Below are 18,779 nucleotides of genomic sequence, written 5' to 3'. Positions count from 1 at the left end.
TCTTGAGCATCTCTGCTACAAGGGGGGGGAAAAAAATCTGGACAAACCATGCAAAGAATCAACTATCATCTTCTTGGCTCTGTTTTGTATAGGTTTGCAGAACTCTGTGTGAGTGTCTTGCCTTGGGGTTCCTTAATTGCTGAGCAGTTCAGAAATCCCATTCTGTAGTTCTAGTACAGACTGCAGCTGAGGGAAAATCTTGGTGCAGGGTAACCCTGGGCAGGAAGCACAAGTCTCATTAAGGTTGACTGCAAGAGAAAGCAGGTGTGTTTACTGTGCAGGTGGATCTTTCTATTTACATCAACCAGATTACAAAATTGAGGTTCTAAGGCAGAACACTATAGATTTCCTGTCCAGGCACATCTACGCTTGATTACATTAGGAAGCTGTCCTTGTGCTGTACTTCTGGAAGAGATGACTGCTACCTGCTAGTGCAGGCTGGGCTTAAGGGGGGGAAGTACTCTCTGGGCTACCAGACTGTGGCAGGGTGTGGGGAGTAGCCAACAAGCCTTCTGTATTGCTTGTTAAGAGGAAAAAATAGGTGACTGGGGAGGGTGTGTGTGTATGCTAGGAAAAAATGCAGCTCTTGCAAGTATTTCTTTGAGAGCCTTATTGCTGAGGCAGGATGGATGCAACTGTCAGTACGTCAGACACGTGAATTTCATTCTCTGCCTTATCTGGGTGAATAGGAATGCCAGCATTAGCTTCTTGAACGTTCAGGGGATTAAAATCTATGCTTGCATAAAGCAGGGGACTAATTAATAGCTCAGATAGCATAGCATTACATTTCAAAGCAGATTCAAGTGTTTCACATCTCTGCTGCTGATGAAAGGTGCTGTGACAAGAATCCTGATGCTGCTTCTCTTCTGTGAGCAAAGCAGGTCCACGTGAACCGTGGCAATCCCTCTTGCTCCTCCCATCGCACACTGCCACAGTGATAGCTGAGAAGGGACGTCAAGCTACTGCCACAAACTGGATTCCTGCCTTAGCAGCAGGTGTGGTTTGATAGGGACGAGAGAAATACCACGCGTGGCTGAGCTGCTTCCCTGGGACGTGGTGGCTGGTACCCTTTTCAGGTAAGTGTCAAAACTGAATCTGTGCATCCTGTGCTCGGTTTGCTGAGGTCCTTACATAGCTCCTGGGCTTCTGGTCCTTGTTAGGGGAGAGGCTTGTGTTCAAAAGATAAGGAACAGTGGGAGCTGCTAGAGGACTCAGTACAGCAGGCAGCACCCACTGCTGTGTTTCTGGGCTGTCATTGGCCTTGAGAGCCTGCGAGGGCACTGCAGAGTTATGTTAAAATTTGCTGTGGCTGTGTGCATGTGTAAAGCAGGGGCTGTTTGGTTGTGCTCTCAGGGAAGGGAAGGGCTCTGCACAGATATGATTACATTTTTTACTTTGTTGGCACAATTGTAGCTAATTACTGGGAAGGAAAGAGAGACTTTAGTTATGAAGGAGGGCAGGGGGCTAGCAGCTCCAGTTCCTATTCCTAGTGACATGTGACAGTGTCAGCTGTCTCCTACTAAAAATGTGGCAGTGCTTGTTCAGTGGTTCTCTGCAGGTGTCACACAGCCTTTCTCTGTTAAGCACACTTGTCCTGAATAAATTGGTGTTTCCTAAATGCAGTATCTGGTGCATTAGTGACACAAAAAAGAGCAACCAGCATGTAGGAAACCTGTCCCTGGAGTGCTGCACTGCTCAGCTATTGTTTCCATTGTGTTTCTTCACAACCGTGTTGTGTTGTGGTTCCATCACAGAAAGGAACATCTGAAGACATAAACTTAATGACACACGGGTTCAAAAACATGTGCATGCTTTTTAGATTCATCTTGAAATATAATTACATATTCATTATCAGGCATTAAAGCTTGATCTTTCAGCAGTTAAGTCTAATCCTTGTCTTACAATCAGGCTGACTTGTAATTAGAAGAATAAAGCATCTCTGGTAAATGAAAAGGGTGGCACTGCTTTGTAAGATGAAGGGTGTGCTAGAAGTAGAAGAGCACAGAGAGAACTGGGGCAATATCAAAGTTTTATTTTAGATGCTGTGAACTTGTCTATGCATGTAAATGTGGGGAACTGAAACTCTGGAGTGTCATCTTCACATACAGGCTATCTGACCCTGCCTGAGGCCAGTTTTTGCTACTGCAGCAGGGACCTCCATCAGTAGGTAACACATTATCTCAGGTAAATACCGTGGGGCCCTCCCTTCTCTCTGAGGCATTTGGCCTTCTGGTGTGGTTCTAGGCTGTCTCTTTCAGCTTTGTTAGGACTTTTTAAATCAAAACAGGGCTCTACTGCCGTGTTGAGAATAACAAGCTGCATGCCAGGACGTCTCCTTGTCCCATTCCTGTGCCCACTGTGCTGCTGTGGCCACAGTCTCCACGCCAGCAGGAGCCCGGAGAAGGGACATGCCCCGCAGTGAGGTGTGGGGAAGCACCACGCTCTGCACAGGGAAAACATTCCCGTTCTTAGCGTGACCTGAGGGTGGCTGGGCCTGCAGCTTGGGGGGGGGAAGCTGGTGGGGATGAGCCATCTCAGCCCAGAAGGTAATTTTATTTAGGATTGTTTCTTAGTTCACATTTCAAAGCTGTCGGAGCGATGCACGATTATCACAGAGGGGGCACTTCCCCAGCGGTGTAGCACTAACAAACATTCCCGATTTGATACCGCGGCATGAACGACGCAGCGCAAAGCTTCCGGCACCGGAATGCCCGCGGATGGGCCCAGAGGGCCGCCATGCCGTCCCCACGGCGACGGGGTGGCGCCGCCCGGCGGCAGGGCTCGCGCCCGCCTTTGCCATGGCGACGGCCACGGGGGAGGGAGTTTGGCCCTCGGGGGCCGCCATCGGTGGTGACCGTTGCTGCGGGGTTGGGGGGGGGGGGGGGGGGCGGAGCTGTTGCCATGGCAACATTACCGCGCCGGGCCGAGCCGCGCTCTGAGCACCAGCGAGGCCCGGAGGGGTGGGCCTGAGGCCAGAGGGGCCTCCATTGGTGGGACCAGGGGTAACGGCTTTAAACTAAATTTAGATGACGCGCTATGGAGAAATTTGTTACGCAGAGGGTGGTGAGGCCCCGGTACGGGCTGCCCACAGAAGCTTGTGGGTGCCCCATCTCTGGGGGCGTTGAAGGCTGGGTTGGTTGGGGCCCTGGGCAGCTTTAGCTGGTGGGGGGGGCAGGGGGTTGGACACGGATGGGCTTTAAGGCCCTTTCCAGCCCAACTGTTCTATGGAACTGAAGATCTGAGATTCACTAAAAACTTCTGGTCCCTCCTGAAGCTGAGTGCTTTTAATTCTTACTTCATAATTCCCACAATGGAGCAGGAGCTGATTCAGGATCTTCTGGAACAGGATTGTTAAGCTAAACTGAAAGTACCTCTTCAGCCACAACTGCTTCATGCTAAGACAGAAGAGGTTGAGCTCACACTAGCCTCTTTTGTTATCTGCATCATTTTAAAAAAAAAAATTCACTATTAAGCAGCAGAGATTGTCATGAATGTGTTTTGTTAAAGGCACAGTTCAGCTCTGTGCCTTTTAAAACTGCTTCACATAATTATGAAGAAGTGTAGGAGGAGTAGTTCTTTATGCTGAGTATGTCCTAGAGTAAGGTAACCTCTGTTAGGAACTAAGGTATGTGCCACTACCCAGAGCAAAGGAGTTTGGGAAGGAAGGGGCCTTTCCAAGCAAAAAGATTTGTGTCTGTTATGAGTGGAGGTGCAGGTAAAACGTGAGGGGAAATAGATGTGGTGTAGAAAGTCAAGACAAGAATCAGAACAAGTCTCGAAAATTTTAACTCAAGAGTGACCTGGTGTGACCTGAAGTGATTATCCCAGCAAGTGGTAGCTAAACAGAAATGAGAGCTAAGAATAAAAAAGTGTCCAGATTTCCTTGAACTGAGAATGGCTTAAACAATAAGGAGCTTTCATAAGGGTTGTTTGTATATGTTTGCAATAAAAGTACCAACCTTACAACTGTTCTTTCCTTGTAACTAAATCTTGACTAAATTTCGAGGCCTAAAAGAACAACGCGCTCATCATGCATAGAACAAAGAGTTGTGAGAGACAGAACTGTGTGTGAGTACATAACTGAGAACTCAGTGATGCTCATCAGAATATAAAAGAAAAGGTTCAGCAGCAGCTTTTGGATGTTACAGAACATATGACAAGATAATTAGGCAGAGAGGGAAGTCCAGGCACAGCCCTTCCTGTCTGGAACAGCAGGGCAAATCAAACAGCTGGAGTTGTCCTACTGTTCTGGGGCCCTCCTGGCTCAGAGCTAATTCCTGCATCCCATGTTGTGCTGCCACGTGCTTACTCATATTGAGATCCTATAGTGTTTGTGAGGATGCAAAGTAATTATAGGAGAGAGATGTGGAAGCGGCAACTTCCAGGTTACAGCAAAGGGTGCAAAGAGGAAGGGAACTTTTGAACAGCTTCCTTTTATGTTGCTTCAATAAACAAGTAGAAACAAATTAGGGAGTGAATGATGAGTGGCTAACGCTGTTAAAAGAACATCATCAGCTGTCTGGCCTGTGTCTCTGCATACCTTCAACCCTATTGTGACTTTAGGTGGGAGTGATTCCAGGCAGGCACCCTGGCATCCAAACAGGAGCCATTGGCACCTATGTGCTGTGCAGTCCAAAGACTGTTTAAAAGACTCTATCGTTATGGTGGCTTATCTTCAGTTCTGTCATGAGTTTGGCTATATCCAGCTTGATTAACTGGCTACTCTTTCCCATCATTACCCTTTTCATCCATTCAAACCAGAATGGAATCTTTTTTCTGTCAGTCTCACGTGGTCTGTCTGACTTCCTGACCCCAAGTATTAGTGGAAATAACATGGTGTAAGTGCTGGCTGCTTGTATATGTTTGGTAATGGTAGCAGATGGCTCCTGCCCAGTCAGTGAGTGTCTTTCATTTTAATAGAAGCTTTTTGTTGGCTCCTTCTCTTTTAAGCTGTGACGTAGATCTTCTAGAATCCCACAGCTTTGTAATGTAACTTAAAAATATTTAAAGGAGAGGGGGGCAAGCAGGTAGAGAGCAACGCTGAGGATGTAAATCCCACACCTGGGAGCATTGAAAGCTCATAATACCTCTAAAACTGAGAAAATAGTGATCTTTTTGTTAAATAAGGAGAATACCAGTTAGGAGATTGTGTGTCAAAAACTGTAGGAGAGATGCTGAGTATGTCGTCTTGCTGTGTTTTGATTCAAATCTTCCTCCTCCTAATTAGAGCTGGAAAGGCCAAAGCCATTCATATTTTTAAATCATCCTTAGTTCTGCGATGCCGTGGCACTGCCTTACGTGGTTGTACTGATACTGCTCGCAAGTTTGATGTGGGTGCTGTGGGAGATAGCTGTGTTCTGTGCTGGAGTTTTAAAGCATTTCTTCCTTCTTTCATAGCATCACTCTACCATAGCACCAAAATGAGTGAAAATGAAGACCAGGGTAGTCTGGCAAATATGGATAATTTAACAGAAGGAGAAGAATATGAGGATGACTTTGAAAAAGACCTTGAATGGCTAATTAATGAAGAGGAGAAGGAAAACCTTGGTGAAAGAGAGGTATTTGTTAAATTAAATGTTAGTCATTTTATTTAGAAGGCCAAAAGAATATACGTTAAGCATACTAAGCACTAAATTCACTGTGGTTTGAGATGCGTGGGTATGCTCATTGAATTTTGACAAGGAAGGTTATTTGGAATGACAGCAGAAAATAATCCAGTGACCTGGTTAGTTTGCTTACAAATGTCTTAACACAAAAAATTCAGTGTTCATTGAAAATGTGTTTGGTACAAAAGTACTGCTTCCAGTGCAGGCTCCTTGGAGTACTTGTGCAGCACATTGCTCTGTTTTCACCTTATCACTGATTGCTTCAGTGCTCGAGCCGTGGTTAGTTAAGCTTTGTGTAGATATGTACATGGAGAAAATGTTTTATTAGTGCGGAAAAAGCTATTTGTTAATCTGTTCTCTGCGTGATAGCCCCTTTTAAAATACATGTACATAGTACTGCTTTCCTCTTTCACTCTTTCTTTTCTGTTTCTTGGATACTGTTCTTTGTTGAGAGAATAAATTGAGACAAAGAGCTTATTTTTTCAGACTCCTGAAAAGAAAGAAGACGACTTTGAGGGGAAAAATGCTAAAGTCATGGCGACCTTTGAGGAAGACCATGAGAAAATGGAAAACAATCCAGATGAGCTTTCAGAAGGAGGCATAGATGTGAAAGTGAAGCCCCGTGAGGAGGAAAGTTTGATGTCTGGATCTGACACGAAAGAGGGAGACCAGGTTTCTGATACTGATAGTGAATGCTCTATCCAGGAATCCAAGTTGGAAAACCAAGAGGAACTGGATGAGGAGGTAGATGAAGAAATAAAGCGTTACGTATTAGAAAAAATTGAGGAAGCCAACAAACTGCTGGAGAATCAGGCTCCTGTGGGTGAGAACAGAGAGCGGAAATTAAAATTTAAGGATACTTTGGTGGATCTTGAGGTTCCTCCTCTTGAAGATGCTGAAGTTTATAAAGCAGACCTTGCAGGAGGAGGTGATGTTTCAACTAAGCTGTCTCAGTTGCATATTTCTAATAAAACGGGACCAGAAAGCACATCACTTTCATTCCCTGCTGGCAAGAATGAAGAACAGAAGAATGGTAAAGTCTTAGTGGAAAAAGATGGAAAGTTTGAGCTCTTAAGTTTACGTGATATTGAAAGCCAGGGCTTTTTGCCCCCAATAAGTGTTTCTTTCACTGATATTGAAACCCAACGTATGCCTCCAAAATCCTCTCACCTCAGTTCTTCTGGCACTGTCTCTAGAATGAAGGAAGTACGTCCAATAAGACAAGGCATACGTTCTTTTTCTCCTGCTGCAGAAGAGTGTGCCTTTTTGCCTAAGCCTCCATCTCACCCTAAACATCGTCCAAATTCTGCTATCAATGCTGCAAGAGGTCTGGGAAAACGGAAGACGCCACCAAGAGCACAGTCTGCAAACGTGCCCTTGAGAAGTTCCACTTACTGCCTTTCTCCTAGACAAAAAGAACTACGGAAGCAGTTGGAACAAAGGAAGGAAAAACTGAGGAAAGAGGTAAAGATACAGAGGCAACAAGCAGATCACAATGACCATCGCATTCCTCTGCCTCATAAAGGCCACGTGTTTACAGCATTTACTCTGTTCTTTTATGATAAAAGAGACAGTAGTAATATTAATTCTCTGGAGTTAGCATAGAATCTCTTAAAATTCCTTTCATTTTCTTAAAACGAAACAAAACCCAACAGAATTACAGATAATGACATAGGATTATACCTTGCTCACAGGAGAAACAAAATATTTAATCATCTCCTCATGAATAGACTTTCTTTTGCTTTTCTATACTTACAGCTTTTGTTTATTGACTCCCTCTAAATTCCATTGCAAACCCATTATTTACTGAAACACTGTACAAGGTATCACATCCACATTGCAGTGTAATCTGTGGGGAAACCACAGTCATGCAGGTGCACATTTGGGTGCTGATGAAGCAGGTAATTGACAACTCTCATATGGGACAGTGTTTAGTCATAAAATAGGATTTTACACAGGACAGTGACTATGAGAACTATGAACAAGAGTGCATGTGTTTCAAATGTGTGGAAGACTTCACAAGGAGCATGCCTTGTTGGCTGCATGAGATGCATGCAGGTAGTATCACCTTGAAAGGTAATGCAACAGGATACTTTTTTTTTTTTTCCCTATAAATATTTTGCATGGCTGTTGTAGTAAATTTTCTTAATGAGTTTGTTGCAAAGTGGGACGCTTTCCCTTTCTCTGTGAATGGATATTATTTTCCCTTGTTGGTTTTACCTGCTTGCTACACAGAGGACAAAAGGAAAGAAATATTCCCATGGCAGAGGTTGTTATTCTCTTGTCTATACAGGGCAGTCAAATAAAAGGGGGGAAAAAAAAGTATATTTTAGAAAATCAAATCCCTGTCTATTCAGGGATTTATATACTCAATATTTTATTATTTCTTCAGCTTCTTTTCAGAAAAATATTTAATAGCAGAATCAGCTGCTGACAGCTGCTAGCAGGAGCTTCATAAATCTTTAGTGGAGTCTTTAAAAACAGGGCTGCTTTGTTTCACTTTGGTGATGCAATTGGAGAAAGGAAAAAGCTTGTGATATGTTGCAATTTGTTTCTCTACTTAAGAGTTAAATATTTAATTTTTTTTGAAGAGCAACGTTTCAATTCACAAATTCTATGTGAGCATAATAATGGTCACATTTAAAAATGTTCCTTCCAGACCTGACAGGTAGCATGGATTCTACCCAAGCTGTTCACACTCCTCTAGGCTTCCAGTCAGGTGCTTTATATTTATAAGGCTCCTTATATTTATATATAAGGATATATAATTATATATCTTATATAAGTCAGGTGCTCCTTATATTTATAAGGTCACTGAATAAAAAGGTCATGGAAGCATCTACCAATTTGCTGTGCCACGATGTTCTAAAAGAGCTGGCTAAGTAGTTCTGAAGGCCTTTCAATCCGTGAAAATACCTCTAGCATGCTTTATTTGGAAAGTTTGCTGAGGCATAGATCAGTAACAAGAGGTATGAAATGTGAAGAGTTACTAATGTGGTAATTTTGTATGTGTTAATTCGTACACAGAAGACTAGATCTCTTGACCACATATTTCACATATTTAAAGTAAATAGTATGATAGTCCACTGTTAGACTAACAGTGTGCACTACATCTCTGTTGGCCAATTTATGAAGAACGTAAGAATGTAGTTCTTCATTTCTTCGTTCTTGAAGGGGAACAAATGCATGATTGATTTCACAGGCACGAAACATTCTTGATGTTATTGGTATCCATCTGCCTTATTTTGGTGGGTTTCTTTCAGTAAAGATGCTGTGCATAGGTGGGAGGAGAAGACTATTGCAATGAGTGGGGGTTATCAAAATGTGGTAAAATGTCCTCATCAGCTTTCTGAAGCACTGTTTGAAGTCTTTTCCCCTACTTGTACGTACTTGTTAGCTAAAATGTGATTAGTAGCTAGAAGAAAGTTCTCAATTTTCCAAGTATCAATTCATTTCATGAACTTGAATGGTGCTGAGCTATTAATACATCCCTAAGAAAGCATATTACAACTTCATGCCCAGAAAAAGCTCCCTAAGATAATGCCAGCATTCCAATAAGTAGTTAAATATCCTTTTGGATTTAGTGGTCTCTCAAGTCAGAGTGTTTCTTTACTTTTTAAAATGTATCAATTACCCATGACTGTCTTCATATCAGCTCAACTGGGCAGATGTCAGACGTCCATTTGAAAGTTCTGACCTGTTGCTTTTGAAATGTTCACAAGTCAAGATGTACCATGGAAATGATGGTAATCTCGAAAGGCAGTTAGACTGGGGGTATCTATATGTAGCCTGAAGCTGCAGGGAAGTGCTTGGACTAGTTTCTTCCTAAAGATTGTAGCAACTAGCTATAGTCTGGTTATCCCTTTTTCGTCAATATTTTTGTCAGAATATAATTCAAATCACTCACTGTGACACTCAAATCACTCCATTGTGACAATAAGGCCTTTGCAGATTAAGGCAGTCGTTTCAGTAAAGTTTTATTTGCTCTTAATTTCATACAAGGAAGAAGAAAGGAAGAAAGAGCAAGAAGAACAGAAGAGAAGGGAGAATGAGATGGTGTTTAGAGCTTGGTTACAGAAGAAGAAAGAACAAGTGCAAGAAGAAAAGCGAATTCGTCGTGCAAAGGAACTAGAAAACTTGAACACCAAAGTAAGGTCACCCTAATGTAGGACTGGCAGTCATACTGATCTGATTCCATTTGTAAGCCTGGGTTCTTAGCTAAGTCTATGAAAATGGGCAGTGATTGGAATTTTTTTGTCACATTGCTTGCAGGGAGGAGCTAGATTGCCTTGCATGTTCTGGATGGTTCTGCCTGGCAAGTTGGCTTTTGTCATACAGGCTCCATTTGTGAACTTATTCACAATAAAATCACAGGAGAGACAGTGATGCCCTTTTTTTTAATCAAGTGGATGACTTAATTGAGCCCAGCTGTGAGCAGAAAGCCCTTAAAGTTTATTCCTTACCATCAGAATTTGTTGGCAATCAGCTAATGTGTGTGGCTTAACCAGAATGATGATTCAGATGCTCTGAAGTTCTCCTATGTTGCAACGAGCTGAAAAAGTTAAATTCTGTATTTTTTATAACGTGCTGCTTTGAGTGCTTGCTCATGTATTTATTCCATGACATGTCAGCAAACATCCAATGCTACAAGTTTCTCTAATGTCAATGGGAGATGTCAGCAGAGCTCCAAAATTATAAGAGTACAGTTAATATAAAGGCTGTTTAAAGATGACCCCTGTGCATATGTCTTATTTAAATAGGAGAGAAACAGGAATCCAGAAGAAGCGTTCAAGTTATGGCTTAAAAAAAAGCACCAAGAACACATGAAAGAAAAACAAATAGAAATTTTGAGACGGCAGGAAGAGGGAATTACATTTTTTCCAAGGACAGAGGAATGCAACAGAGCTTTTAAGGAGTGAGTAGAATCCTATGAAAACCATTTTGAAAATGACACCAGGAGTATTGGGATGAAGTAGTGCCTCTCATGCTTGTGGCAGACAGGCTTTTAGATTGGCGTGGCCATAATACCTTTATCCTGGTGGCTTTATTTAAACAAGGCCAAGCCTACCTTGAAAGAATGAAATAAAATTTGCAGTTTTATCTGTGAGTCGTGTTTCTCTCTCTACAGATGGCTAAAAAGAAAGAGAGAAGAAAAGCGAGCTGAAGAACTGGCGGCTAAAGAGGCAGCAAGGCAGCTTCGATTAGAAGCTAGAAGGGCAAAACAGATGCAGAACATGCACAGCATTAGTTCAGAGCCTAGATCTTTTCGCTTCAGAGACAATTACAGTTGAAAATTTGGAGGTAACCACTGAGTTCCTGGGGACAGCCCTCTTAATTTTTATGGCTTGAGCTACTGCTGTTTACAGCTACTGACTTTGTGGTGTTTTTAAAGCTTTCTAGCAAATTCGACAGTCCCCTTCACCGACAATGGTTTTGCTATTTATTTATAATTTATTTTGTTGAAAAGCCTGCTTTTATGCACAACTCAGGGATCTTCTTGGTTTGACCAAATCAAAATGAGAGCAAGATCTGTTTGCGGGGGTGGCAAATACATTTCCTTTTAAAAGGCACTTTATATTGAACTCCACCATGAATTCCTGGATGCAGGCTATTATGATGTTGATTTTTTTTTTTTTTTTTTTCTGGATTAATATTGGTATTTGCTGCTTGTGATGAGTGTGCAACTTGTGGTGTTGAAAAATGCTTTCTGGAGTCTTTGCCACTTTCTATTGGCTTGTGGAGCAGCTGTTCCAGCCCAACTATTCTAACTAGGGGAAGTGGTGACTAAAGGCTAATGTGTATGTGAACCTGCAAGTTTCTGGAACTTCTTTTCTGTGAGTCAAACTGATGCATTCATATTTAGTAATTTTCTATTCCATGAAATGAAAGATAATGTAAATTATGACCTTTGCCAATATCAAGGAAGCTGAATTCCTTGTGTACATTTCCATGTTTGCCACATTTATTAAAATATACCACTACCTTGATATTGGGAATTCGTGATAGAGAATGTGCTGAAATGACTTATGAAATCAAGGTTATCTGCGGGGAACACAGGGTCTGAAATGAGCTGTATTAAATCCAAAATTGTAACTTGTAAGCAAAGAAAATTTATTGTATTCTTCATGCAAACCAAAGCATGCCCAAGAAAGCAAGAACTTGTAACTTGCTAATTCTGGTTGTAGTATGAGACTTAAAAGAAAAAAAAAAAAAAAAAGGGTGAAAGCAGCTATTGTAGAAACCCTTTTCCTAAGATAGGCACTACCTATGATAAATCTGGGAGTTAAATTAAAAATGCTTATTTGCATCCTCCTGCTTTTCCTCCGCGTTTGCTCCTGTGTTTCTTCTACGTCCTGTCTTTGGATTTAGCAGATAAGCTGCAGGAATATACATTTGAACTTGCTTCACAGTAACAAAATCATAAAGTAAAAAAATATTTTTTACTAATACTTGTGCAAAAGTAGTGCTTATCTTCAGCCTCCCCTAACACCCAGGAAGACTGTGGGCAAGGAATGAACTCTAATGCTAGTTTAGCTTTCAACACTGTGTATTAAAGGAGGTGTATCTGTTTCTTTTCTGAGGATTGACTACTTAACAGCATGACTGTAGAAGACAAAAGAGAGGGAAAAGCCATTGTTTTACCTGCATGAAAATACAAGAATATCACTCCACAGTTTTCAAGAATCCATTTAAAACCAGTTACTATTTATATGTTGTAGCTAGAGTTCATTCAAGCTCTTTTCCTCTCCTCTGCACTCTTTCAGAGCTTACAGCTATAAAGACTCATTGCTTACACTCCTTATGACTAAATTTAAAAGATTGAACATACACCTGAGGACAGTTCATTGCCTTGGATAACACTAAAGAACCATGGAGCTGACTATATCCTAATGACCTATGATTATTACTTATTAAAAATATAGCATTTCCTTTGCTTTGGTATAGTTTATGCTTTTACTTCCCCGTAAAGATGATGAATTCATTAAGATTTGCTAATAAGATTGTCAAACTTAAGTAGTCAGGGGATCTCTAGGCTCTACAAATTGGACCAGCATAAAGTCTTTGGTCTTGCCTTTGTAGAAGGAAGTAGTTTTTCAGACTGAAAAGGAATAAAGCAGCCCACAGAATAAAGAAATCCTGGCAGTCCCTGGCTTCAAGAGGCAGAGAAGCAGAAAATACAGGATTTCCAATTTTAAACCCACTTATATAGAAAGAAACAGGAAAAAGGGAAGCCTGCTGAACACCAACTAGTGGAATTCTTCAGAAAGAGTGCATGTGTGGTCATAAACATCAGCCATGTTTTTAAAGGGCTATGAGCTCTCCTTGACAGTGGTCGCAACAATTGAAAGTTATGTCTTCGTATCTTGTATATGGGTGAAACCTTCCAATATTCTTCTTTGTAGAAAGGAAGGAAGAGGGAGAAGTCTCAGAAAAAGAAGCTTCTGTTGATGTTTCTGTACGTGCAGCTGGATCCAGTACACGTAGCACCTATGAGAAGAAAAGCTGAGAATGAAAATTTATCTGCTAAGCTTAATAGGATTTATCCTTCTGTAACAGCGTGGAAGGTTTTCTGCTCAAAAGCAGAGTTTTTCAACTTGGTTTCAAACAATACATATATTATTTATGTTGTGCTTATTCTTCTGTGTTTTTGATTTTTAAACACCACACAGCTCTATCCAGCATGTTTCACGTGCAAATCATTTTTAAATACAATATTAAGCAGTTGCCACAAAGCAAGGCTTTTCCTTCTGAAAACGTGATCCTGATCCTGCCCCTCTGGTATGTTGAAAGACTGAGTTGTATGGAAGGTTCTTACCCTTTCAGCCATTTTCTCAGCAGGGGTATTGCAAAATTCCACAGCTGCTGAAGTCTTTTTTGGACTGCTAGTTCCAACATTTCCAAGAAGATGTGAGCTTACAGCTTTGGCTAGTTTACAGTTCACAGCTGCTAGCTCTGTTGTAGTGTAAGGCTGGGCACTGGGATAGTATGTCTGTTGTCTCCCCCACTGAAGAGAAACCATCAGTTCCTCCAGAAGCCTGCGGAGAGAGAAAAACAATCTAGTGGTTTCATATTCCATACTATCAGCACACATGCTTCAGTGCAATCTTCCCCAAATTTGCTGTACAAGTCAGATGTTAATCGAAAAAGGTTTCATTATTTAAAGCAAGGAGGCAAAACAGGTTACTCTCACAGACAAGGCTTCGCCAATGCAGAATTTTAACAGTGGAAAAAATTAAAAGACATTTGTCAGACTAAGCACTGGAAAGTCATGGCAGGTAAAAGAATCTGTTAGCTTTGGAAAGAGAAGATTCTTGAAATTAAGACAGTAAGTGATTAACTACATATAGTCTGCAGATATGAGATATGTTAGTTCTACCTTCATACCTTGAAGCTATATGACCTTCAAGAACTCACACCTCTATGGAATACTGGGGAAAGAATTAGTGCTACTTTGGCTTTCAACACTGAGAATGAAAAGCAGCTATATAATCATCTGCATATCTGTTTTTTTCTTAAATGTAACAGGAATAGGGGAAAGTTATTTCAATTCTTCTCCAGCCCAGAATAAACCAACAGAAATGAGAAGTTTGTAGAGAAATAGTCTGGATTAGGAAAATCATACTTTTGTGTATGAATCATTTCTTGGCGGAACTGATCACGTTCATTCAACAGATCCTGAATTGCACTTTGTGCATCTCTGGTTTGACGCTGAAGAATTGCTCTGGTGTTGGTTAGCTCATCAGCCATAACCCTGCAAAAGACATTTCCAATTAGTAATTTAAGTGAGCAGCTTGAAAGTCACCTTCACTCTATTGCAGACAGTATTTAATCAGCTCAGTCTAAGGATTAAGCTGCCATTCCCCTTCCTTCCCCATGCAGAACTTGTCAACCTAATTACAAAGGACATGCATTAAGAGCAATTTCTATTCAACTGCAAGCATTTAAGTGCAAAACTACATCTGAGTTTAAATAATCTTATGCCACTCTATACAAATGGGTAAGTGAGCACGGTGGACAAACATCCTGACAGACAAAGCTGAATACATTTTGTTATTGACAGGTTTCTTGCAGGTACACTGTAATCACATCTTTTCACAGTCGTTTCTAAAGATGACAGCTATGGCTGCAGACTGCATCCACTTCACTGCTTCTCTCGGGGCACAATACCTAGATGTCAAATGCTCCAGATACAAGCATGTGAGAACTGCTTGTGATATTTTGCTGTTCTATGCCAACAGACCCCTGGAGCTGGTACTTCAATGCCTGAGATACTGCAAACACCAAGAACAGAATGCATTTTAACAACTACTAGCAAGGAATCTGAGACTTGAATGAATGAGAGCCTTACAATAGAACAGGTGTTACTTTGATCACATCTCCACACTGTCAAAAGTGTTACTGGAAGAGGCTCCCTTGCAGTGATCTTAGGATTCATATTAATGCTGAAGAAACAAGTAAAACTAGGATAGTAATGCTTGCCTGGATGGTACTATCACAACTGCTTATCATTCACTCAGTACATCAAAACTGCTGAATACCAGCAATTTAAATGGACTAGATCATACATTCTCATTTCCTTCAAGCAGTAAGTCATTTTCATAATATGCACTAAGCATCACTAGTTAAAATGCAGTGAGTTATAGATGGGTACAGTAGAAGATTAAAATCCTATCACTATTTGCAGATCTGATAGATCATCTACACTTGGCAAGTTAAAAGTCTAATCCCTTGTCAAATGAGACTGACACTTAGACCAGCTTAAGATTTGCTCTTAACTCTTACAATGTATTAGTTTATGAGTACAGAAGTTACCGTAGGGTTCCTTCTGTAAACAAACATTTAATGAAGAGGTCTCTCTATTCTTCCATTCTTAGTTGCTGGTTTTAGTAGATCCCTGATAAATTAATGATTTTTTTTTTTTTTAAAAACAAATTGGTGATTGCATCATACTTTCAGCTGTCATGGAAGACATTTTCAAACCCTAAACTGGACACAGTTACACAGTTGATCAGAAATAAGAACTTCTCTTATGTTAACAAGAACTGGAGTTAGCATTTTAGGAGTATTAGGACCCACACTATTACTTTTGAAAGGCAGAACTACTGAGATTTACAAGCAGCTCAGTTTCTTTTATCTCTTCTCTGATTGAAACTAAATAGTAAGTGTCTTACAATAGCTGTTGTGGTTGCCCTCTGCATATATATATACACACACATACACATTCCCAAGTGCTGCAGTGGGTGCATATAATAAAAGCCTACAGAAAAATGCTGCTTGAAGTGGGAATACCTGCTTGCTAGGAATTTGCTTCGCCACACATCACACTGTATAGACATGCGCTCCAGTTGTTCAGACAACTGAGACAGATTCCGGCCCAAGACTTCATTTTCTAGGATAAGCTGATTTTTCTCACGAGCCATCCGCTCAAAGTGATACTGCAGATCATCTCCAACAGAAGCAACAAGGAGTTTCTTCAGCTCCCGATTCACCTAGAATCAGACCAAACTATCTGATCATTACCAATATGGATTGAAACACTTACTACTTTTGTACGCAGTGCAACTTAGGCAACTTATTTTTTAAAATGAGCAGTTTCTGTTTCCAGAATGGAATGCACCCAAAGGAGAGGATAATAAGCCTCACAATCCACTCCAGTGAGACAAAATTTTAAGAGTAACGCACATTTAACACTTCCTTGTTTAAATTTGACAGCATTCGAGGAGGAAGAATAAAAACGTGGTACATGAAACAAAGAAAGTTTCAGTCCTATTCAAGTCCTGACTCAGTAAAATAGCAAAGGATTACATAAGTCATTTGTAAGTTATGTTACACCTCCTTCTATGGTGTAACATTTTTTTTTTTTTACTAAGTGTTGGGTCATGAGAAAAGATCTTGCACCTCAAAAGACATTTCCCTGCAGTCCTACAGTGTGTTTGTTTCTCCCAGATTCATGCTTTGATATTTTTATCTGCTGACAGAGAAGCACCAGAGTACTCTGATGCATTTCTACTCTCTATCTTGTACGTTCAAAAAGAAAACAATTTGTTTCAAAGCTTCAGTGTCGTAGCAGTTATCTTTGATTTTATTCACAAGCTAAATAAACCAAAGCAACTCAACTGTGAGGAAAAAAAAAACCCTTCATTTCTTACCTCCGTCTGTATACGCAGCTGATTAGAGAGACCTTCTTTATCCTGTAACAACCGCTTTTCTGAATTCTTCAGCTTTTCGATTGCATTTTTGAGCTCAGTCTGTTCTTTCTTGGGATCTGCAGTTCCATCTGACTGATGGAAAGCATCTCCTTTGTGTCCCACCGATTTAGCTACTTTAGCATTTTTAGTTGCAACTACATGGGTGATAGCTGCTTTGGGGACTAATATACGCACAGCTTCAACTTCTACTGATTTATCAGCATGTATCTGCCCTAGCTGGAGAACTCCAGGACTCAGCGATGAGACTGCTTTTTTTTGTGGGCTGTGGTGGATGTGATGGGCTGTAGCGCTGGCTCCAGTGCTTACTTCTACAGATTCACCCGTCTGCTCTGTTTCCATGCCATCTCCAGGTCCTCGGATGGGTGATGAGGCATAGTCAACTACAGTTCAGAAATAGCAGAGGAAGTTACCATCTTAATGTCATTGCAACTCTTCCCTTCATTTACGTACTTCAGAGGTGAAAGTTTTAATTTTACACTGCATACAAAACAGTCCTTTGCAGCAGGAGCTATCAAACACAAATTAGAATCTAGAAAGCCTTTACTCAAGTATGCACTGCTAATTATGACACGTTCACTGATAAATTTTACTAGTTTCCATCACATAATATTGGGTAGATGTGCAGATATGATCAACAACCATTAAGGAGAAAAACTCCTGACAATGTTACCTATGGAGTGACAGTGAACTTCAGCTTCTGGGAGCTGACAAAAATCACAGCAGATCTATTTAAAAATCCAAAGCTGCTATTAAGCTATACAGCTACTAACACCATAAGAAATTTAAGAGGATTTAAGTACTACAACATGTTTTGAGTTAATGATTTAAAAAAGCCAACATATCAGTTGCATTTCATTTTTAATTAACAGCCCCCAGTACTCCTAGTAAGGCTACATTCTGCTCTAGATTCCCAAATATGCCTGAAATTCATTTTGCTGAAGCTCATTACGTTTTCGGCTGAGTTAAATGCTATCACAGTAAGGTTTCCCCACAGTGGACATGGCAGGAAAGCTTCTCAGAACACTGCTACACATACTGCCATTATTTCTCTTACTGCAGGGAGTAACATGTGCCTGCATCCTCTGTCCTATTCCCCATGCTGGACTTCAAAAACACAATAGTGTTGCCATTACAGTGCTCTACTTTCAGGATTCAGGCAGTGCCAGCAATTTCTAAAGGCCAGAGAGGGCTATCAGACAAAGGTGTAGACACGTAACCGCACGAATGACAAACCTGCTTTTCCAGGCAAAACCACGTTAGGAGATCTAGTTTAATTAACTGCTCATTTCATGCAGTTAAAGAAATAAGACCTTAGAATTCAGGTTAAAGACTTTTTAATCCAGTCAGCTCAGATACCTCACCAACCACCTACTTTTTTCTAGAGATGTCATTTTCTTGCTAGCAGTCAGCTCTTCTTAACTACGTAATCCTGAGGAGGAAAGGAGGGAAAGCATCTTCAGCAAGGGAAGTTAATCTTGAAAGTTAATCAACGTGTTTTCGAATACAGCCTCTAAAATTCAGTTCAGTGGCACACTGATACACTGTTTACTGTGAACTATAAGCTCTAAAGGAGGTAAAAAGCCCACACCAAAACAAATGTAAAAGCAAAGATGCCCCCGAAACCCGAGAAAAGTCAAAAGAAGGATCCGAGCCGTCTGGCACTTGCTACTTCTCTCACCGAGGGCCGGGCTTCAACTTCCATCTCTTGCTCGTCCAGTTCTAGTTCCCATTCTTCAAATCCCTCCTTGCAGTCTCCCTCCTTTACGCAGAGCCCTCACCCTCTGTGACTCCATCATACTCCTTCCCGCCCGGCGCCGCTCTCGAACCCCAACCCCAACCCCAACCCCAACCCCAACCGGCGCCCGCCGCCCCCCACGCACAACCCCCACACGTTACCAGCTCCACAGCCCGCACCCGTCACCTCCGCCAGCGCCGCTGCCCACCTTCCGCTTCCGTCCGGAAC

General features: G+C 41.3%; 2 protein-coding genes across 4 annotated transcripts; one reads left to right on the top strand and one right to left on the bottom strand.

Moving 5' to 3' along the window:
- The first annotated feature begins 850 nt into the window (after positions 1 to 850).
- On the top strand, positions 851 to 13,232 carry CCDC181 (coiled-coil domain containing 181). 2 transcript variants are annotated; one of them, XM_042867825.1, is made up of 6 exons: positions 851 to 1,076; positions 5,398 to 5,558; positions 6,093 to 7,070; positions 9,609 to 9,755; positions 10,367 to 10,521; positions 10,735 to 13,232. In XM_042867825.1, the coding sequence occupies exons 2-6, from the start codon at positions 5,421 to 5,423 to the stop codon at positions 10,895 to 10,897; spliced, it is 1,581 nt and encodes a 526-aa protein (XP_042723759.1). In that variant the 5' UTR covers positions 851 to 1,076; positions 5,398 to 5,420; the 3' UTR covers positions 10,898 to 13,232. The 2 variants fall into 2 exon arrangements, with proteins under 2 accessions (XP_042723759.1, XP_042723758.1); XM_042867824.1 differs by lacking the exon at positions 851 to 1,076 and adding an exon at positions 2,937 to 3,002.
- Positions 11,694 to 18,764, bottom strand: BLZF1 (basic leucine zipper nuclear factor 1). 2 transcript variants are annotated; one of them, XM_042867826.1, is made up of 7 exons: positions 18,713 to 18,764; positions 18,189 to 18,245; positions 16,757 to 17,196; positions 15,897 to 16,096; positions 14,230 to 14,358; positions 13,423 to 13,642; positions 11,694 to 13,094 (listed from the first exon to the last, which is right to left on the bottom strand). In XM_042867826.1, exons 2-7 carry the CDS (start codon positions 18,205 to 18,207, stop codon positions 12,909 to 12,911), a joined length of 1,194 nt encoding a protein of 397 aa, XP_042723760.1. In that variant the 5' UTR covers positions 18,208 to 18,245; positions 18,713 to 18,764; the 3' UTR covers positions 11,694 to 12,908. The 2 variants fall into 2 exon arrangements, with proteins under 2 accessions (XP_042723760.1, XP_042723761.1); XM_042867827.1 differs by lacking the exon at positions 18,713 to 18,764 and adding an exon at positions 18,495 to 18,624.
- Between the last annotated feature and the right edge of the window lie 15 nt (positions 18,765 to 18,779).

This window comes from Lagopus leucura, unplaced genomic scaffold (genome assembly GCF_019238085.1).
Source record: "Lagopus leucura isolate 7727_CA_CO unplaced genomic scaffold, USGS_WTPT01 Super-Scaffold_100001, whole genome shotgun sequence".
NCBI classification, from domain to species: Eukaryota; Metazoa; Chordata; class Aves; order Galliformes; family Phasianidae; genus Lagopus; species Lagopus leucura.
This window is presented reverse-complemented; position numbering and strand designations above follow the sequence as displayed.

Bases quoted from the DNA above. Each gene is read 5' to 3' on its own strand.
- CCDC181 (XM_042867825.1), top strand. From the start codon at position 5,421: ATGAGTGAAAATGAAGACCAGGGTAGTCTGGCAAATATGGATAATTTA. The intron at 5,559-6,092 runs GTATTTGTTAAA...TTATTTTTTCAG, and splicing joins AAAACCTTGGTGAAAGAGAG to ACTCCTGAAAAGAAAGAAGA. The intron at 10,522-10,734 runs GTGAGTAGAATC...CTCTCTCTACAG, and splicing joins TGCAACAGAGCTTTTAAGGA to ATGGCTAAAAAGAAAGAGAG.
- BLZF1 (XM_042867826.1), bottom strand. The intron at 16,097-16,756 runs GTAAGAAATGAA...GTCTGATTCTAG, and splicing joins AGCTGCGTATACAGACGGAG to GTGAATCGGGAGCTGAAGAA. The intron at 13,095-13,422 runs GTAAGAACCTTC...TTCTTCTCATAG, and splicing joins CTGAGAAAATGGCTGAAAGG to GTGCTACGTGTACTGGATCC.